We start from the raw sequence: 21,639 nt of genomic DNA, 5'->3' as shown, positions 1-21,639 counted from the left end.
CCCCCGTCACCCCAAAGAGCTCTGACGTGTCCCCCGTCCCCCCAAAGAGCTCTGCCGTGTCCCCCGTCCCCCCAAAGAGCTCTGCCGTGTTCCCCTTCACCCCGAAAAGCTCTGTCCCCCCAACACACAAGGGCCAGCCGTGACTCCCAGAAGGCACACGGGCACTGGTGTTTAGAGCCCACTACATGAGCTGAAGACACACATTAGCTCCTTAAAGGGAGGTTCTAGAAGTTTAGGGCTAAAATCCAACCCAATTAGCAAACGGTTCTAGAATAAGCTAAAGGCTGTGGCTTTACAGAATCTAAAAATGTTCTATTGAAAGCCTACCCCCCAAACAGCTGTGAAAATAAACCAGTGCCCCTCGACGGGCTTCCTTCACGTGGGGGACCACCCGACAACCTGCCGTCGTGGGCCACTGTTTATCATAGATACGGCAGTCAACATCCAGGGACAGACCCGCAATGGGGGACTGTGGGTTCACGCTCCTTCCACAACACAGAGATGGGCGACTGACAGGCAGATGGAGAGAGCGCAAGTGGGACCTTCAACCTCCCGGGCAGGGATGGAAGCACAGAAAGAGTTAAGGGTTGGGGGGGGGGCGGATTTAAGATGTTCATTTGGAATGCGTGCCAAATCCCTCACTCACGGGCCCCACCTCTCCGAAACAGAAACAACGAATCCCAAGCGAAGTTCGACACATCTTTTTATGTACAAATGGTCAACGGTACAGATGGAGTTACTTTTTATAAATATCTGCAGCCAATCCCCTAAAAAAGCTGTGAATACAAACTACCTCTCTGCACAAAGGGCCCGTCCGTCCCCAAAAGTGTTAACTTCACGAGAGCCTATTCTTAGCCAAACACTTGTGGGGCCTCCCGGGAAGGACAGGAGCGCGCTGGGACTGGGCGAGGGCCTTCCCATCTCCCCAGAGAGCCGAGGTGACTTGAAGGTCATCTGTTGCCTGGGACCTGGGAGTGATTAAAGTGTTTCTTCCCAAGACTTCGGTAGGTCGTCTTTGTCAAGCTGCTGATTAAGCGGTCTGTTTCCTGGCACTCGCCCAGAGGGAGGGAGGAAAGGAACCCACAATAGTGTGAGGAAGTCAAAAACTCTGGGTATTTTGATAAAAAACACTCAGTAATCAACGTAACCCTGGAAAGCCAAGGAATCGGATTCACCAGAGGCAAGATTGTGATTGAGAGTGCCGGCATCTACAGACAAGCGTTTTTTTTAAGGAAGATAATTACTTAGCACCAATTTCTCTCTCTTGGCTACTTTTTCCTGTTCCCTGGAGCCCTGGGCTGTGATGGGTCGGAGCGCAGCTCAGCGGGACGTTGGCTCCGTCACACAGCCCGGCGGCCGGGAGCGCAGTCACACACCACAGAGCAAACAGTGCTCACACCGCATTGCAACTGTTCTCGGGGGTCATCCTGACGCGGGGACACGAGTGGCCCCACAGTCGCCTCCTGGGGTTGCTCTTCGGCTCTTCGGGCCCAAGGGCCTTCACTCAAAGCGACGCAGGTGGTTGTACAGCGACTGGACGTAGGTGAAGACGCACATGGGGTCCGGCTTGCGGCCCATCACCATCATGTCCTCAACCTCGATGAGGCGCTCGCAGTTGGCCAGGTTCCTGAAACACAGAGCGCCATCAGCACCACGGGCCCGGCTGCCAGGCAGCCCCGCAGCACAGCTGTCATCACTGCCCAGGACAGAACCAGCCTGGAGCTGGGGGTCCCCAAGAGCCCCAGGAGGGGATGCAGATAACCCCTGAGGGACCCCAGGAGTCACACAGTCTAACGCAATGTTTTCCAAACTCCCACATCCAGGAACCACCTATACCACTCATATTTTGATTAGTTTAACTAGACTAACTTTATGTCAATTTTTGGTGAAATTAAGTATCACGAAATTAAATTCCACTAAAAAATTTACTAATTTAGGCCCATTTCTATTAATAAAAATTTAATTCCAAAATTAAATTTCACTAAAAAAATATTCAGGGGCCAGCCCGGCCAGTGGCACAGCAGTTAAGTGCACACATTCTGCTTGGGCAGCCCAGGGTTCGCCGGTTCGGATCCCGGGAGCGGACATGACACCACTTGGCACGCCATGCTGTGGCAGGCATCCCACATATAAGATAGAGGAAGATGGGCACGGATATTAGCTCAGGGCCACTCTTCCTCAGCAAAGAAAGAGGAGGACTGGCAGCAGATGTTAGCTCAGAGCTAATCTTCCTCAAAAAAAAAAAAAAACAAGGTATATCAGCAGTCTATGGAAAATCAGCATGACCTATAAAAGTAAACGTAAAATGAATAAAGTAAAAAATAAGTTCACCCACATCCCTCCTAAAATAATGTTTAGAAACCTCTTTTTTACCATGACCCACAGTTTTAGAGATTTTTCATCACGATTCAGCACACATACACAGAAGCAGAAATAGTTTCGCAAAAATACTGACCCTTTCTACTACCCATGTTTTCTCTCTAAAATTTCATCTTTATTTCTCTCCCCATCTTTTTTTTTTTTTTTAATGCTAGTCACGAACCACTAAATTGATTTTACTATCTGCTGATGGGTCACAATGTGAAATTTAAAAAATTGCCTAAAACCATCCTGCGACCCCCTCCTAGGGCCCTGTGCTCACGCCCTGGGAATCACTGATTTAACTCTTGGCACACGGGCGTAGATGCGTGTGCGAGCAGGGGCTTTCTCTGGGCTGGAGAGAAAGCTGTTGCCTGGGCCATTCCCAGCTGGGAGGGGAATGAAGGCCCGGCTTTGAGTCTCGTGGAGGCGGGAAGGTGAGGACCCACAGTTAAGGCACCTCTGGAACACCAAGCAATGCTTCTCCTGGGCACCAGATGTGGCTGGCCTGACGCTATCAGGCAGAACCCAAAGAGCAAAAATGATGGCAGTCGGTCCAACCCTCAGTGTCCTTCCTCCAACCGCTGTGCGCACTCTCGTGGTTCCAGGCCCCAGTCTCTTTGTTCCCACGTGGAAAAGTGCATGCGCACCAGGGTTCACATCCCAGCGCCATCCTTACTAGCTGTGACTTTGGGCAAGACGCTTAATTTCTCTGGGCCTCAGTTTCCCCATCTGGAATAACAGCCACGTCACAGCATGGTGTGAGGATTACTGAGCTAATCCGTGCCAACCAGATGGAACGGCATACAGAAAGAGTTCAGTCAACATTAGAGATCATTACTGGTGCTGTTTTTATTATCATGACTCACTTTAAAAAGCAGAGAGGAGCATGGGGGAAAAGAGGCCCAAATTTGAAATCTAAATAACTGGGGTCAGATCCTGCCTCTGCCATTCGCTTCACCTCTCTGTGCCATTTCCTTAGCAGAAAATCAGATTCCCATCTCCACTCCCCCTCCCAGCGAGCTGGCGGGTCGGGGGCGGGGGTGGGGGGTGGGCGGGGGGCGTGACGGTGGGGAGGGTTGTGTGCCTCCATGCGGCTCGGACCCCAGAGCTCGTGAGCCCGTTTGTGTGATTCAGGCAGCACTTTCTACCAGTCCCCACCGGCTTCTGGGGCCATGTCCTCCAAAGACAAGGACCGTCCACTAGCCCGGGGCCCTGCTCTATGGTGCTGGCCCCACCCCAGGCCTCCTATGAGAAACCAAATGTCAAGGTGAAACGGAGGCATCGCCGCCTCCCCCTCGGTTTGGAGCAGGTGGCCTGTAAGGGAATCCAGCAGCTTCGTGGGGTGGTGAGTGGGTCCGGCCCACTGAGTGGGCACCCTCGCTCCCCCGGATCGGCTATGGCAGGGCTTGGAGTCAGGAAAGTCAGTGGTCTGATGAGGAGAGGCATGCAAAGGTACTTCGTCGATGGTCAAGGACGGAAAAGCTGAGTCTTTCTGAGAGGCAGGGCCCTGAGTTCACCTTCCTGAGCTATCAGCTTAGCATCTGCTGCCCTCCTCCACACCTGCAGCACAGGGAGCGTTCCCCCACACCCCCACCGCCCACCTGGGGCCGCTGTCAGAGGATCCCAGGTGTGTGTGAGCAGCTTCTGCACGTGTCAGGTTATCGCCACCGACAGCAGGGGCCGCAGCGGTCACCCATGTTCAATGAGGGCGGCATCAGAAATCCAAACCTCGGCCTTGAAAGAACAGTAATCTCACCCTCCGAACATCCCCATCAGCAGCACCAAGGCTCTCTGCGGCTTGCTCACCTCCAGGTCCAGGGAAGCGGCCCTAACTTCCTCCAAGGACAGCTCAAAGCCTTCCGCAGATGGCTCTGGCCTTGAGAAAGTTTTCCTTTCTGTTTCTAATCCTATTTTGCCTCTTGGTACTTTCTACCTATTGGTCCCACATGGCTATTCTCAGTCTAATTTTTTCCACCCAAAAGAGTGGAAACATGTGGGAAGAGAATCTTCATATCCACGTCTTTCCATGAATCTACACATCTCTGGTTCCTTCGGTGCGTGTCCAAAGGGTACATGGGACCCTCTCCTCAGAGCTGGTTCTAGTTTCTTTCTCGCCCTCTTCACCGCAGGAACTCAGAATTGCTGGCACGTTCCAGGTGTGTGCAACCCACACAGGGAGAGGGAGCCAACCCTTCTTCATCCCTGAGGCTGCATTTGCCCTCGGAGGAATGACAGCCCTGCCCCTGCCCAGGCAGCAAGTCTTCACCATCGGGGTGGCGATCGGGATGGGCACTGAGGCCTTACCCCGGCATCACCCTTACTGCCCAGACAGGAAGCCTCGGGCAAGGTGCCCGGCTTCCCCCAAAACAACCAGGGGGCTGGGCCACTTCCACCTGGTCCGCACCCCACCCCAGCCAGCTACGACGGCAACACCAGTACTCCCAGAAGCTGCAGACACAGCTCCTGAGACAGGACATGAGGAAAGGAAAAGGATGATCAACACGGACTTTCATAAAAATATTTAAGTCTCAACATATCAGAGGCCCCAAATTGCCTTTTAAATTTTTTTAAAAACCTGCTTTTGTAAAAATCAGACAAGCTTGTTTTAAACAATTCAAACAACATGGAATAGTCCAAAGGAGAAAGCACGAATCCCTCCCATGTCGCTGCACAGCAAGACCCCAGGGAGCATGTGCTGCCGCCGATGTTCAGCGGACTTCCTCGGCCCACTCTGTCTGGGGTTGAAGGAGGTTTAGGGGGTTTCTCTGACTCCTAGCCACTGTAATCTTCGGCCACCACAGGGCTGGCCTGGAAGGCAGATGGAGGAGGGGCTGGAGGGGTTATTTTTATTTGTTTAAGCCCTCTCTAAATGCAGACCAGGATGCCAGGGCTTGGACTACAGTCTCCTCTCTGGTTTTAGACAGAGACACATGGGCCCTACAAATAGCCTGGAAGCCCCTTCGGGCCCGTGTAACCCGAGAGCAGGACACATTCCCCGCAGGGCAAGTGGGGGCCTCAGGCCGCACGGCGGGCTCCGGGGATGTGGGGAGAAGGGTGCAGAGGGTCAGGCACCCATGAAAGGGGCGGTCCTCCCGCCTTCCAAGTCCTGAACACCTGTCCCACAAAGGGAGTCACTCTGCTGTCAACACCGCATCACTCGCACAGATTAGGCTGCGGGGAATCTTTGGGACTGTAAACTGCTGGGGGAGGGGCAGCACAAACCACTTTCACTCCGTGGGTTCCTGATACATCTCTGTGCCTTGAAGGCACTCGCTCCTGAGAGGGTCTGGAAACACTGCCTTCCTGATGTGAGGTGGACCCGATGTTTGGGCACCCCATCCATGTCCTCCTTCCCCTTCCAAAGGTTGTGCCTTCATCAGAGGCCAGCTCCTCCCATCCCACACTGCCTGCTCCCAAGGTGCCTTTCATAGCTCCATCCTGCTGCCCTAAGGGCGCTCCGTGGCTCCCACAGCCCCGCGTGTCTGCTTGGCTTTTGCTGGTGAACCGAAGGATATCTGTTAAGACACCGGTAGCCAGCATCCTTGAGCAGGTGTCCCTGTGCTTTCTTTCCAGCTTTCCTAACCAGCCTATTGTCCCAGACACTAGGCGATCCAAGCTGCTGTCCTCCCAGAGGCCTCGAGCAAGCCCACCTTCCCAGCCCTCTCCCCGTGTACCTGCGAGACCATCTCCCTGCCCAGACTCTGAGCAAGCTCCCCACACAGGCCGCCGTGGGTGCCCCTCTCCGCCCCTCGAGTCAGCAGAAATGCAAGAACTCATCTCAGGGGCCCCATGGATCATGCTCCCCTCCCCAGCAGGCAGCAGGCTCAGGCCACGGGGAGGCGGGGCCCAGTTTTTCAGCCACAGTTTGCTCTGGGGAGGAGGGGGGCAAAACCTGGAGCAGCCTCCACCGCTGCCCGCCCCCCAGGGCAGGAATAGAAGAAACATCTGTGTGGAGTCTGGAGGCTCTGCAAGCTCAAACCTCGTGCTGGGAAAGCGCAGCCACGAACTGCCTCTGCTCCAGCTGCCAAGGGAAGCTGTGTTCCCTTCGAGCAGGGGTGCAGGGCCACAACGCTGCGGCCCAGGGCTCCCTCTCCCTGCCACAGCCCAGCCTGGTCCAGGGTTCAGCGTAACCATGGCAGCCAGGGCATGAGACGGCACCACGGGGCCCACGGACTTGATGGAGAAGAACTCCGTGAGCCAAGTGCAGCCTCCTCTCGCTGGGGTGGGTCTTGGGGTGCCTGCATCCGAGCCCAGGCCCCGCATACTCTGATGTCTGATTTTTGACAGTGGCCATTTCCAGGCTTCGAGCAGCTGGGCCTCCTCCCGGTGAGGCACCCCCTCCCCAACGCTGTGCCTTACACTTGGCTCTACTTCCCCATCGTCTGGATCCAGTTGCATAACACGCTCCATCCAGAGCTGTTTCTGCAATTAGGATGACAGCTAATCCCAAGCAGCCAAGAAAGAGAAGGCTTTTAAAGTATACAAGGAGTTCTTATGACCCCAAGGGGGCCGAGAGTCCAAGCGCGTCATCCGACAACACGACAGGGGCCAATACCGATATTCCAACAACTCAGGCCAAGGCGCTGGGAGCCAGTCTCCATTCCGCCCCCAGAGCAAGAGCTGCCGCTCCAGAGAGGCTGGCTGCCCAGCTCAAGGCGAGACCACAACACCAAGTGTGGGTCTCATAAGCGGCTGGCTCCCACTCCTTCGCTGGCCAGGCTCAGGGCCGGGTGTGGGGCGCTGCTATTGGGGCTGGGAGGCTGGGCTGGGAAAAGAATGAGGAGGCAGGCAAGGTCTGGGGTGAGGGCTCCTCCTGGACACGTGCACAGGGAATGCAGACTAGAAACAAAGGTGGTCAGGCAGCGAGGGATCACAGAGGCTCACAGCCCCAGGCACAAAGACAGGGGGGCAGGAGAGAAGGCCTTTGGGGAGGCCTTCCTCCCCTTAATTCCACGAAGCTTAGCATCAGGCAGCCTGAACACCTCATCTGTGCCCTGTGCCTGCCCTGGGGGCCTCCATGGACCACAGTGATAGCTCCTTGCCCTCTGCTTTCTGACCCTGTTCAGCCAACAGGAGGCCGTGGCATGAGGCAGGAGGAGGGCGGGGGCAGAGTATTTATTCCCCGCTCCCTCCTGCCAGGTCACAGTGAGCTGGTTGCATCCATTGCCCAAAAGCTGCGCTGCCAGCAGCCAGCCCTCTCCACGCAGCTCTGCTCCCCGGCTCCAGAACCTCAGGCTGATCCCCCGAGGGTGCGGCGCCACGCCTGGCTCGATTCCCTCACTCTTGCTCACACCTTCGCAGGAGTCCCTTAGTGAACCCTTCTCAGCCTGAATGTGCCCCACCAGAACCCCTGCTCCGCCACTCTCCCGATGCCTGGGGATTGCCCTCAGCCAATAACCAAACCCCAAACCGGCTTCCCCAGCACCTCTGGATCCCAGAATCGCTCCCGCCCAATCTTCTCCCTACGAGCGGGTCTTAAGAAGGTAAGCAGTTTCATGTCAAACGCTAGAACAGTGTTTAGAGGAGCAAAATCTACTCATTGGAGAAGTTTCTGACACGTGCCCCAGGCAGAGCTTACTCCATTTTCTGCTGATAGAAGCTGTGGCTCGCCCAAGCAACTGCATCTTCCACCAGCCCGGAGAGCACAGACTCAGTGCTCTGGGGACCCAACCCCCCTGGGCTCCCGGACTGCCCTCCAGAAGCCAGGCACACAGCAAAGAGGGCAGGTCCACTGGGAAGAGAGCCCCACTCTACCACCGCGTGCTAAGGAAGGCGGGCAAATCCCCCTGCTCCAGGCCTCAGTATCCCCATCTGTACACGAGGCAGACAGGTTGGACGGCCTCAGGGTCCTTGGCTCTGTGGACAGCTGCTCCATATCCTGCCCGCCCCCGAGCTCCACCGGGGCAGAGGTCAGGTTCAGCGACTGGGCCGGGGCTGGCAGCCAGCAAGATCCGCCATACTCACTCGGCCATGGTGAAGGCCAGCTCGAAGTTCTTCTGCCGCTGCGTGGGGCTCAGGGCGCTGTAGTCGAAGGCGTCAGGGAAGAAAGAGTGCACCAGGGCGCAGAAGGCCATCCCGTCGCTCCAGCTGGAGGAGAAGTTCTGCAGGTCCACGTGCTGCCAACGAGGCAAGGCCAAGGCCCGGAGGTGAGAGCGGGGCACGCAGCTGCCCCCCACCCAATTCAACCCCACCAGCAGATTCTTCCAGCCTCTCCCAAGGCTACCACCCACCCAGCTCTATGAGCCATAGTCGCCAGACCTCACCCCAGAAGGGGCACTAAACCAGGCTGCTCAGGCAGACGTGGGATTCTCGGGATTTCCAAGCACTTGCTGGGGGCAGCTGGGGACCGACCGGGAGGCACAATTTCTCCAGCTCCTACCTCTCCTCCCCAGCCTGGGGTTCCTGCCCTGGCCAGGCAAACAAGAGCAGGGGTGGTGCTCCGTCAAGCCTCTGCCCGGGGGTCCCGGTGCCGGGGTGGCACGCTGGGCTCACCTGGTAGCCGAGAGTCTTGTTTCGGCACCACTCGAGCAGGAGCTGCTTGATACTGCTGGCGCTGGCCACGCCAAAGCTCTGTGACCGCTTCAGCTTCGCCCGCGACTCGCCTTTCCCCCTGCGGAGCAAGGGCGGGCTGCCGTGGGGGCTGTGGGGCCATCCCTCAGCAGCCAACTCCTCCCAGAGGCCGGGGAGGCCCCGACCATTCCTACCACCAGGAAGATACCCCACCCATTCTGCTAGCACGTGGCCTCCCTCACCCCACACCCACGTCCACGCATGAGCCATGCAGACCAGCCACACAGCCTCCCTTGATAGATCTGCCAGGATCAAACCCCCTTGGCAGCCTCGGGTCCCCTATTTATTCCCCATACTGGGAACTGGGGGTCACTTGGCAATCCTGGGACAGAGGACCTGAGCCAGCGTGGCCCTGTGGCCCCGCCCTTTGGATGGAACACACTTCCCCCTTCCCTTTATCCCATCTGCCTTCTGAGCCTTCCTCCAAGGCTGTCCTCCCTGATGGTCTTTCCTCGCCGGGAGGGAGGGTCTCCTCCTCTGGGCCCCAGGATCCTCCCTAACAGCTGAGATCGGGTTGTCTGGGTCAGTGGAGACACTTCTGGGGTCAGCTGCCCTCACTAGAGTCAGAGCCTCAGGGGCCAGGGCTGGGGGTTGTCTTCACCATCACACAGGCCTGGGCCGCACACAATAGGCATCACTACCATGCACTGACAGGAGAGCTGGATAAAGGTACAAAGGCGGATCCCATCTCCAACAGGGGGTTTGAGGCATGATGGGGGCCAGTAGGCACTCAGGTTCCACTGTGTCACCTCCCAGTTCCTGCCCATCCGGTCTCCCTACTCAGGCCCCAAAACCAAAGGAGGGCGGTCCGGGGCCCCTCTGGCAATTGGTGGGGGGGGCTCTCATCCAGCCTTACCTGGCTCCCTGCCCCCCAGCCCACCCGGTAGCCCAGCCCTGACCTGTGTCTTGCCTGAGAGGTCACCTCTTGGGGAACCGGCCCCTGGAGAATAGGACAGGGCCAGGTTTGCTGTGCTGTGTCTACCTGACCCCAGTCTGGGTCTGAGCCTACTCTGGGGCCCGGCCTGGTCTGGGGGGGCGAGGTCCGTACTTGCTCGCTGTGTCCTGCTCCCATTTCTCAAACAACGCCTTCCGGGCCTGTGCCCCCGAGGTGCGGGGCAGTGTCTGCGACCTCACCAGCTCCCGGCGACGCTCCCCCTGGCGAGGGGCCTGAGTCGTGGCTGGTGGCTGCGTGGATGGGGGCGACTGGGGTGGTGTCACCAGAGGTGGGCTGAGGAGAGAACCGCTGTGTCAGGAACATAGATCCAGCCGTCACTGGCTCACACAGGCCCCAGGGTCCCCCACCCCACTGAGTGTGAAATGAAGCAGCAATGGGGCTACAGGCAGAGAGGAAGCATCACTCACTCCAGTCCCAACCGGTTCAGCAGGTTTTCTGAACTGCGCTGCTGTCTCAAGCAGGCCTGGCCAGCAGTGGGCCCCCTCTCTGGGAACACTGACACCCTGGCAGGTGGCAATGCCTGGGGCGGCCAGGGGGCATCCTCCGTGGGCAGGAGGTGTCCTCAGAACCAGGCCCACCAGGACCGGGCCCCCCCCCGACCACCACGACATAAGACCCCCATTGTTTTCTCCCTGAAACAGTCTGCCAGAAAGTCACAATTCTCCTTTTATTATTAAAAGGAAAAAAAAAAAGCCAAGCCAGCCCCCTACCTCCCCCTTAGCTCCAATCACAGTCCAGCTGGCCTGGGGGGGTATGGGGACAACCACAGGCCAGGAGGTGGCCTACACCTCAGGGAAGGCCCCGCAGACCTGCCCCAGCCCAGGCCTCTCCAGGCGTCCCCTTGGTCCACGCGCAGGAAGCACCCGGCTCTGAGGGACCCCAGCCAGCCCGGATGGATGAAGAGGAAAATGGGAGGTCCTCCCACCGTCCCTCCTTCTGCGGGGACTGAGACACCCCTTCCAGTCCTTGGACAGACTTGCTTTGCAGGGTTCACAGAGAGACCAGCCTGCAGCCATCTTTCTTCAAACCAAACTCGCCACGAGGCCCCACTGCCTCCTTCCCCTGCCCAAACCCCACCCAGCAACCCTGCTGCCTTAGTTCTCCAGAGGCCACAAGCCAAGGAGGGTGCCTCCTCCTGGGGTCAGCACAGGGAGCGCCCGGCAGGGTCCTGGGCAGCCTGGGTCCAAGGCAAAGCCCAGAAGTTAAGGGGCAGTGACGACCCCACCTACCGGGAACAGGGGGCCTGACTCACCTGTCGTCGCTCCTTCCTGCCGTCACTGCCCCATAGCCAGAGCTCGACAAAGACCGTGGCAGAGAGTTCTTCTCTGCGGGACAAAGGGAGGGAGAGAAATAACAAACCTTGGCCTTGGGGAGGGCCAGCCACTGCCTGCCTCCCGCCCCCTCGGCCAACAGTTGAGGAGAAAGGAGGTTGGGAACATAGAGCAATGACATCAAAGAGGTCTTTTAAAGTGTCCCCACCTGCTTTTGAGAGCACAGGGCCCAGGGCCTCCTGGGCTGCGTATCCAGCAAACACTCTGTTCCCAAGCCCTCAATTTTGGAAGCCCACACAGCCCCACCAAGGACACACCACTGAGGCCTGACCACAGGCCCAAGACAGACGCTGGGGGATGGCGCCGAAGCCTGCAGGGTAAGAGGCCCCCTTCTAAGCACAGCCTCGACCTGTACTGAAAGCTGTGGTCGTCTCCTGCGGGGGTGATGCTATCTCACAGCTTCCCCAGGGGAGGAGCCAGGCAAGGACGGGCCCCAGCTGATGGAGCAGACGGGCTAGGGAAGAGGGGCGCGGTGACAGGCAGAAGGGGCGCTGGGGCTTGGTCCCAGGTTTTCGGAGTCTCTCAGCAACCCCCCCAAGCCCCTGCCCACCCTCCCACCTCGAGGTGGGGTCTGCCCCCAGGCCAGGCTCTCCCCCTAGGCTGCCCTCCTGCTCCTACCACTCGGACTGGAAGTCCAGGGTGTGACAGCCTCGCTGGGGCTCGAGCCGAGGCCCCCCAGGACGGCGGCAGACGTGGGAGAGAGAGCTGCAGCTGAGGTCTCTCCAGAGAACCTCTCGGAGACTCGGGTGACAGCTGTGACGGGCTGGTGAGGCAGCCGCAAGGAGAGGCTCACAGGGCGAGGTTTGAGGGGCTCTGGTGCCGGGAACGACTGGGCAGCCTCAGGGGGTCCATCGCCTGGACCTGGAACATGGGACCAGCAGGGGTGGGGGCAGTCAGCCACGGCATCCACAGGGGCCTCAGACCCCCCCAGAAGGACTCCAGCCTCCGTGAACCCTCTTCCCCCCTCCTCCAGGAAGGCCTCCCTGACCACTCCAGCTCCCTGATCTCCCCCTACTGGGGTCCTCTCACTGCTCCAACCAGAGCTGCCATCTGCTCCAACTTCCCCTCACAGCCCACTCATTAAATACTAGTTGGTTTATCAGTCCACTCTCTACCGTGTTCAGTGCGTGGACAATTCCTCAGCCCCTTGCTTGCATTCCTCCAGAAACAGGGAAGCTCACTACCTTTCAAGATTTCCCACTTCCCTCTCTGTTTAAAAAGTTCTGCTTCATACTGAATGAAGCTGCTCTCCGGGCAGCCTCTCCACCCATTAGAGTTGAGGCTCAAGTCCCCCATCCCAGCCAAGGGACGGCCTGGCACAGAGGCACGGCCGAGGCTCCGATCCCCATACCTACCCAGCCACCCATCCTCTGTCGCCGGCCCCTACCTGCCCCCGGCTGGTGCCCGTTCTCGATGATGCACGAGTTTGAGGTCCTCCTCATCTCTGACTCACTGGCTTCATCAGCATGATCCACACTCTAGAGAGACACGAACACCGTAGAGGCCCCAGCCAGGACCAGCAGTCCACTCCCAACATTGCTCTCCCAAGCCCCTCCTGGTTCTGGCAGGGCGAATGGCACTCACGTGTGAGACAGCCCACCCCCGAGAAGGACGAGGTCACACAGCAAGCTGGGGCAGACCCAGCCCCAGCTGCTGAGCCCCTGGGAGCCTGTGAGGCTGCCACTGAACTCATCCCAGAGCCCAAAAATGCTAGGGACAAAGGTCAAGGTGGAAGGTTCCGAAGGAGTGTGCAAGCTGGCCCCCCCCCTTCCCCCAGGCTGGACCAGATGACCTGGGTCTGGAAAGCCTGGCCCCCACTCATCCCAGCTGGGCAGGGAGGCATGGCCGCCTGTGTGGGAGCCGCTGAAACCCAGAGACATAAGGTCCTTCTAGGCTGATGATGGGCACTGGTGCCCTCAGGCTGAGGACTCTTCACCGGATGCAGGGTCACGAGATTTGCCCAGACGTCTGGAGTACAAGGGCCTGATCGGTTCCATGCGGCCCCTCCAACCCCTCTGGGCTACAGCAGTTGCGGGAGGCAGTACAGAGAGTGAGCCAAGACCAAGAGCCATCAGGAGAGCCTGGCATCCTGGCTGTACCACCACCCACCGTGTGACCTGAGTCAGGTCATGACCCCTCTGGGTCTCAGTGTCCCTGTTTGAGATATTGGAACAGGCTATACAAGTGCCATTTGAGCACCTACCAAGTGGCAGGCCCTTTTTCTGGACATGCCACTTAGACCAACTTGCTTCTGTCCTCCCAGATAGGTGTGACCAGCCCCATTTTACAGATGGGACCCCAGGGCTCAGAGTGGGGATGTGCCCTGTCCAAGGTTACACAACCAGAAACAGCTGAGATGTGCGGCCAGGAGGAACATTCTCCTCAACCGCGGTCCTGCCCTTCTCACAGTGAGGGAGGAAGGCAGGGCTCACAGTGTCTGTAAGGCTGGTGGGGTCTGTCTGGCAAAAAGGTGACCGAGGCCAACCCCTACCTGGGGCTCCAGTAAGAGCCCATGATGGGTGGCTTGGTAGGTTGGCTGTACCTCTCTCTAGATGCCTCCAGGCTGGTCCCCTTGTCTACAAGTTTCCCAGATGACAAAAGCCCTTTCCTGGCCCCAGACAGCTCACCCACCCCTGCAACCAGGGCAAGAAGTGGCCACCCTGCCATGGGGGAATCAGCCTGGTAGGGGAGTCAGGACCACAAGCTGCCACTGCTGAGCCAGCAGGAGAGTGCGTGCCTCAGACAGACTTCATCCAGCCCAGTGGGCCAGGGAGGGCTTCCCAGAGGCAGGGGGACCTGAGCCAAGCCGAGAATAAGCCAGGTGGACGAGGAGGGGAGGGTATTCCCAGCAGAGAGACTAGTGTCTGCAAAGGTAGACAGACATCGAGGCACAAAGCATTCTGATCTGGTGGCTGCAGAAGCACCACACAGCCCAAGGTGCCAGCCCCCAGAGCCTGGACTTGACTCCTTGGACAAGAAGGAGCTGAAGGTCGTCAGCTCTGTGTGTAGGAACATCAGTCAGAAGCCAGTGAGACAGTGGCATGGAAGGAGGAAATGGGCAGTAGAAAGGTAAAGGGCAATAAGGACTCAGAACCTGGGGGCAAGAGGGTGGATGTGGAGGGAGGGGAGGACGTCATGCCTCTTCCAAGCCTGGGCTTCCGGCCTGAGGGACATGACTAGGAAGGGAGGTGGCATTGGTAGGAAAACAAGGACTTCAGTTTTGGACATGCTGAGTGGAAGGTGCCCCTGAGGCATCAGGGAGTGGAGGTCAGGAGGTAGCTGGATACTTGAGTCTGAAGTTTAAGAGGAAGGATGGAGGAAGGATGGAGAAACAGGAGTCTCGCTTCCAGAGCACAGCTGAGGAAGAGCTGGCTCGGGGCTGACGGGCCGGGATGAGGCACCACCTGAAGGGGCAGAAGAGGAGTCTGCAGAGGAGAACGAGAAGGAGCAGCAGCGGGTTAGGAAGAGAACCAGGAGAACGCTGGGTAAGTGCATCAGGAAGGCAGGCAGGCCAGCGGCGTCCACAGGTGGCCTCAGGTCAAGGAAAAGAAGGGCCAGATGAGATCTAAAAAATGTCCACTGAGTTTAGCCAAAAAGATGTCGCTGGTGATGAATCAAGGTGGGGGTGGGGGCAGGAGACGGCCTGGGGGAGAAGCAGAGGAGCCATGGAGAAGACACAGTAACTAGCCATGAGGGGAGGGGGGAAAGGGGTTTGAGCTCCAGCAGGGGGAGGGGACCCTCTGCAGGGGGAGGGGGCGTCCCCGGGGAAGTGGGAGAGGACAGGACTCAGAGTCTGGCTTTGGGGAGGAGGCGACCCTCAACTCCCGATTCAGGAGGATGGAGGGGGAGGGGCCACACCCACTGGCAGGAACAATGGAGAAGGGTGGGGGCATCTCCTGGCACCCCAGCAGGAGGGCACACCTAGAGCTACACTGGGCCAACTTGAGACCAACTCAGCAGGGGGAGGAGAGACTGCCAGTCCATCCTGAACCCCCCACCCCTCACCCATCCCCGGGGCTGGCTCAGCTCTGGGGTCTCCATGTCCCGCCACCCACCCTACTCTGGTCCAACAAGTTCCACAGGTCCAGGCAGGGGCCTGGAGGGACAGCCTGATGGTGAAACCATCTCCCCAGGAATGTGGGTCTCTCTGGGGGGCCCCCCCAGATGCCCGCCCCTGCACGTTGCAGGCCAACACCCCCCATGAAGCCCCAGGGGACCAGATGCCACGACCAGACCCAAAGTAGGTTCTGGACTAGCTGGATCCTGCCAAGGGCTCTCCAGTTAAGCAAGGAGGGAAAGGGGATGGAGGTAACTCATGCTGGGAGGGGGACTGAAGCTGGAGTGGGGGCTGAGCCCAGACACTGGGGTCCCCCTGCCCCTCACTCCCCCACCCCTGAGACTGGACCCACTCCTCATCCAAGGAAAGTGCTCTGCCCACACCTCAGGCCAACGGACAAGGGGGCTATTTGGAACCTACCCTCCAACCCATCATCACACAAGCCCGGGGAGGGGGTGGGGTCACCTCTAACCTCACACAGAGACTAAAGGCAGCAGCAGAGTCGAGGTCTGGGACTTGGGTCTCCTACCCCAACCCAGGGCCCTGTCCACAAAGCGCTCTGGCCTTCCAGAGGGCAGAAAGGTCAACTCAAGACAAACCTGTCACCCAGGACCTGGGGTGGGGTGAGCCCTGGGCCCTGCGGTCTCAGCCAGATGAGGGGGAGACAAGGAGAGTGGGTACCCACCTCGACGGGACCTGAGCCCTTAAACCAAGGGGCTGGGCTGGAGCAAGCACTTCTCCCCATCCCCAAGCCACCCAGGGGGCCGGCACGCTCTCCCAGTGGTCTTCCTTCGTGGGGCAGCCTGCTTCCACCACAGGGAAGGGAACCAGGGAGGGACCCCTGTGCGGGGCCAGGGTGGAAACCACTGAGAGCCCTGGGGACGGGCACTGGTCCTGTTGAGCTGGCTCTAGCAGCCCCAGATTCCCATCTGGGCTTTGTCTTAAAGAAGGGGGAGGCTGCCCATGAGGGACCCCAGGCCTGGGAAGGCTGGGGGGTGAGGCGGGGATGCAAAAAGTCTGATTTCAGAGACCTTCTCACTGGGAAGATTTTTCACACCCTTGTGAGGGTAGGAATGATATTCTGGGCATTCTCAGTGCTGCCTGACCCCATGCGGGCTCCTGCGTGGACACTCGCATGCCCAGCGCAGCCCGCAGGCACCAGAACCCCCATTCCGAGCTGGCGAGCACAAACACGGCTGCCCTGGCTGCCCCGCCCTTCTCCTCGCTCACACGCCCTTCTCCTCGCTCACACCACGGTTCTAAAGCCTCGATTCAAACTTCTCCCCAAAGCATTTAACTCTCTTATCACACAGTGTGTCTGGGAAAGGAAGGCAGATAAGGCGGCTCTGGTTTCTCTCATGGTCGGCCTCCCGACACGGAGCTCCTGGCAGTGGTTCCTGACGGACACCACTGCCTTGGCCACGGGGACCTGGGGGCTCCAGCTCAGCTGAGGACACTTTCAGGGAACAACTCTGGCCCAGCCTCCAGGGCCAGGCCTGGCCTCAGGCTGCTGCCATCCACCACAGGCCCCCAGCCGGCTCCCTCCACCCACCAGACCACAGCTGCAGCTCTGTACACACTTTTGTGACCAACAGGGCTGACGTCACTGTTATAACTACCCGCCCTGCTCAGCACCAGGGGCCCCACAGGGCTGGGCCAATCCCCCTTGGTTTCGATACAAGGAAACTGAAGTCCAGCTGGGAGGAGATGTCCCCAAGGCCTCACAGCAAATGCGCCAAAAGCAGCTCCTGTCTGCCGCAGGGTCTGAGGCCTCCTACAGGGAGTCCTCCTTGATTACTTCCACCCAACTGCCCTGCCCTCTCCCTCTTCTCACAACCTCCCTGGCTACTCACTACCTAGTAAAGTCAAGGTTTGTGCACTCAGAAGCGGATTACTTGATCAACTCTTTCTGCACTGAATTCAGGGCACATCTGTATCCTGAGCATGACCCACCTCCAAGCCCCACAGTCCCCAGTTTGAAACAACAGGAAGCAAAAGGGTCTCAAAACAAGGGTCTGTAAAGCTCGTGCTTGTTACAGAGGGGCCGTGTAAACAAACCAGCCTCCACAAGGCCTGACCGCAGCCACCACTGTCTCACGTGTGCGTCTGAGACCCTCACACCTAGACCCCCCTGTGACAGGGCAGTAAGAGAGGACAGAGGATCAGCCGCACTGGCACCCAGCCGCGACTCCGTCCAGTCTTGCCCCCGGAGCCCTGAACCCCTGTTCGTGACCAACAGCCCGATCCCGTGTTCCTGGTCACAGCACATGAGCAGGAACATGTGGATGGCTCCGCACGGCACCCTCACCGCCAGAAGCAGGCTGGGAGCCTGTGTGGGCGCTCCTGGGAGGTGGGCTGCAAGAGAAGTGGGACCGGTGCTTCTGGAGTCTGGCAGCTGCCTCAGGCCAAGGGCGCTGGTGCTCAGGGCACCGTGAAGCCTCCGGCCCCGCTGGAGACCTTGACCATCCTCCACCCACGGTGCTAGGCTATGCTGGCCCTTCCACTTCACCTCAGGCCTTTCTGAAGTCCGCAGCCTACTCCCCGATTATGTCTCCACCCTCAGCCCCCAGCAGGCTGCAGCATTCCTGCTCAGCCCCAAACTCTTCTTCCAGAAGGACTCCCCTCTCTCAGTTTCTAAGAGCGCTCTCCGTGCCTCCTAGCTCCCTGGCAGTTCCTCTGCCTCCGCCCAGGGCTCCTGCCTCACCCTCTCCTTCTGTGCCACCGCCCCGAAGACCTCGCCCAATCGAGTGCTTCAGCCGCCAGCTCTGCCCTGCTATCTCCCTTACCTCTGGCCGTGACCACTCTTGTGCACAAGATCCATGACTCCACCTCCAGCACAGCTTCGCCTGGATGTCCCACAGCCCCTCAAGCTCAGCACAACCCAAAGGGAACCCGGCATCGCCACCAGATCTGGAACCCAGTAGTCCCCAGGCAGGGCTCCTCTCGGCTTCCGTGCTCACACCCAAGGACTCTCTCACTCTGCTGATTTCCCCGAGACCTCTCCCCAGGGCAGCCCAGCTCTCCAGCCGCCCACCACCGCCCAGGCTCAGACCGTCCTCCCCTCCCTCCTCGGACCATCACAGTTAAGGTACCCTGTCCCCAGCCTCCCTCCAACCAGCCAGCCCTCCTTGAGGGAGCTTGCCAGATACAAGGAGGACCCGGTCCCTCCCCTGCCCTGCCCCCCTCACCCACCACCCCCCTAACCAAGAGGACCAGCTCACCCCACACGACTAACGGCCAATTCCCACTGGAAAAATCTTCTCACGTATGTACATGTATGCATGTATGCATACACATATATGACTGAGATTATTTTTCTTAAAACTTAGGCAGCTGCTTCCATGAGCAGACACGTAGCAAACGTGCATTAAAATAAAACCTCAGAAACAGCCGATGACACAGTTTATCAGGCACCTGTGTGCTCAGTGGTGATTTTATATCATAGGACAGAGTTAAGTGTATCCAGGTTTCCAGACACTTCACACGGAGCACTGGAACACCCATGGGCTCTGCCACCAGCACTGCTTCAAGAACCTCCCACCCCCGGGGGACAAAGCCCGACTCCACTGCCCAGCATCCAGGGGGCTTCACAACTCACTTATCCGCTCTCACACCCATCAGGCTCCCCTCCGGCCAGCGAGTCCTTTTAGCCTTCCCGAGGCTGAATGCACACCACCACACCACCCCCATCTGCGCCAGCAGCAGCACAAAGCCTTCCTGGGACACCCACCGGGAGGAGACTGTCCTGTCTGGAGCAGAACATCTGCTCTGGCTGCCCTCAGCGCTGGGCCTGCTCTATCTGGGGCCATCTCCCATCCAGCTGGGACCTCCCAGGACAAGGGCTAATGTGATCCTCCTCCTGGCCCCCTTAGGTGCAGCCCAGCTCACAGGGATCATCTGAATGTGTGATGGATTGAACCAAGGAGGGGCAGCAGGTGCAGACTACCCAGACCCAGACCCCAGAAACCCAACCCCAGAACATATGCCTGAGCAGAGTGGAAAATCCCACCTCAGGGCCACTGAGCATACAGGGGAAACATTCTAACCTGCCACTCCAGGAGGCCCCATGCTCAGGGTACGGGCTGGTCCACACCGGCCTCCACCCCACCCCACGCAGTGCGGGCCTCTGGCCAGCAAGTGACCCCGGGAATCTGGAAACTGCTCAAGGCTGGTTTCCCCGTCTCTCCCTTCACGGTGAGGGATTTACCCCCTGCGAGTTCCCAAACGCGCGGTGGGGCTGCAGCCTGAACAGACTGCGTCCTCCGCCCCGCCCCCACCCCCCCCCCCCCCCCCCCGCCACGAGGGCTTGAGTTCTCACTCTGGGTTAATCAATAAACGAGCCGTCAGGCCTCAGTGAAGCGGCAACGCGGGGGGCGCGTGAACGGAGGTGGGGGGAGTAGGGGCTGCTGACCATTCCAACACGCCCGCGAGGCCCCAGGTGGTGTTGAAGGGTCAGGAGCCAGACCTCGGCGCCCAAGCCCTTAGTGTCATGGGACAGAGGGGAGAAGGAGACAGAACTCAGGGCAAACATCGGGCCCGGCTCCAAAGCAGGGAGGGGGCAAGAGACAGGTGCAGAGGGCAGGCTAAGACAGCGCTTCTCCGGCCCTCTTCCACTCCGGAGCGGCGGCCGGACCCCCGCGCCCGAGGCCCGGCGGAGGGGCAGCCCCGGCCCAGCAGCCGCACGCGGGCGCACGCACTCGGGGCAGAGGGGCGGCCCCAGAGCGCGGGGCCCCGCTCCCCCGGCGCACACGCACCCGCGGCCACGCTGCGCGAGGCTCACCTGGCCGCGGCCGGACAGCGAGAAGGTGGCGTGGCTGGCGAAGCGTGCAGTGCCCAGGCGGGGCGCGCGGTCCCGGCCGCCGGGCGCGGGCGGAGGGCTGGGCGTGCCAGGCGTACCGGCAGCGGGGGACAGCCCGGTCGCCAAGCCCAGTGCCTCCACCTGGCTCGTCAAGCGCTCGAGCTGCGACTGCAGCCGCTGGTTGTCGCGCTGCAGCTCGGTCACGGTGCGCGCCAGCGGGCCAGCCAGGCGCAGCGCCTCGGCCACGCGCCGCTCCACGCCGCGCTGCAGCCCCTGCATGTCCTCGTGCAGCGCGCGCACCGCGCCCTCCAGCGCCGCCTCGTAGCGGCCCAGCGCCTCGCGCACCGTGCGCGCCTCCTCGGCGTCGGGGGTCGGCTCCATGGCCGAGCAAGGGCGCGCGGGTCTGAGTGCGGGCCTAGCAAGGAGAGAAGCCGAGCTCTACAACTCCGGGCCGCGACTGGCCGCCCCGGTTGGGTTCGCCCGAGGGGCGGCGGGAGGGGCGGGCGGAGGGCGGGGCGGCCCCGCGAGCCCCGGGACTGGGCGCCGCGCGGGGCGGGGCCTCGGGGGCGGGGCCGGGGCTCACTCGCGGCCAACTCCGGACACCCCCCGCCCCTGGAGACCCGGCGGGTGGGGGGGTGGCGGGTGGTGGCGGGGTGGGGGGTCCCCCGGTGGCACCGAAGGAGCACAGCTCGCCCTGCCTCTGCTCTCGCGGGGTGCGGAGCCCGGGGAAGCACCTAGTCCGAGCGCCCCCTCCACGCGACCCCCGAGGAGCGGCGTGCAGCCTGGGGGAGGGGCTGCGGGCCCACCGGAAGAAGGCCTCGACCCCCAAGTGGACTTTACTTTGGAGACCATAGACGCGGATTATGCGTTCCCTCGGGGCTCTTACTCGAGGGCCTGCTCCTGCTGGGGATGGGGACTCCCCTACTACTCCAGGGACGGGAGAGCAGTAGCAGCAATTCCCAGAACTGCCACCCTGACCCTCACCCTGTGCCCCCCAGTGCCCTCTCTCCCCCGGGGGCACGCTCTCACAAGCATATACTCACCTGTGGGATCTTTGCCTGGAATTTCTTGCACCTGTTATAAGACCTAAGCGAGAAGAAGACAGATGGTGAGGGCCCCGCCCTGTCTCTGCAATTCTGCGTTCTCCCCTCCCAGCCCCACCCTGTGTAGCAAGATCTTTGTGTCCTTCCTGCCGGTGCTCAGTAGAACTCCAGGCTCACCAGAGGGCCCCTGTTAGGGGATCCAGGAGAGGCGGAGGTCAGACAGAGGAAAGGGTGTGCTTAGGGCTGAATCTCCAAATCCTGGGACCGGTGACTTTGGACCTAATCATCTCCCCTCCCCTCATCAGAGTCTCAGTCGCTGACCTCTATCCACAGACCAGGGCTCCCACCTCTATTCCCTCTCAATGCTCCTTTCATGCCTAAACCCCAATATTCCTCCCTTCTAAACCCACTACCCCCAAACCATCAGAAGAAACAGAGAATGGAAGCAGTCGTTGCTGCAGGAGGATAGGACACAATGAGCAAAGATGCTGTTTCCGTGTGTATTGTAAAACTGATTTAAAATA

The 21,639-nt window shown here is 59.7% G+C and overlaps 1 protein-coding gene across 7 annotated transcripts; it reads right to left on the bottom strand.

Moving 5' to 3' along the window:
- Positions 1-686: 686 nt before the first annotated feature.
- On the bottom strand, positions 687-21,251 carry SMTNL2 (smoothelin like 2). Of its 7 annotated transcripts, none has more exons than XM_070560948.1 (8): positions 21,116-21,251; positions 12,605-12,695; positions 11,836-12,078; positions 11,139-11,211; positions 9,980-10,159; positions 8,854-8,971; positions 8,326-8,477; positions 687-1,627 (listed from the first exon to the last, which is right to left on the bottom strand). In XM_070560948.1, the coding sequence occupies exons 2-8, from the start codon at positions 12,657-12,659 to the stop codon at positions 1,501-1,503; spliced, it is 948 nt and encodes a 315-aa protein (XP_070417049.1). In that variant the 5' UTR covers positions 12,660-12,695; positions 21,116-21,251; the 3' UTR covers positions 687-1,500. The 7 variants fall into 7 exon arrangements, with proteins under 7 accessions (XP_070417049.1, XP_070417046.1, XP_070417052.1 ...); XM_070560945.1 differs by lacking the exon at positions 21,116-21,251 and adding an exon at positions 20,055-20,632; XM_070560951.1 differs by lacking the exon at positions 21,116-21,251 and adding an exon at positions 19,321-19,702.
- Between the last annotated feature and the right edge of the window lie 388 nt (positions 21,252-21,639).

This window comes from Equus przewalskii, chromosome 10 (assembly GCF_037783145.1).
Source record: "Equus przewalskii isolate Varuska chromosome 10, EquPr2, whole genome shotgun sequence".
In the NCBI taxonomy this organism is placed as follows: Eukaryota; Metazoa; Chordata; class Mammalia; order Perissodactyla; family Equidae; genus Equus; species Equus przewalskii.
The sequence above is the reverse complement of the archived record's forward strand: the minus strand, read 5'-3'. Positions and strand labels throughout refer to the sequence as shown.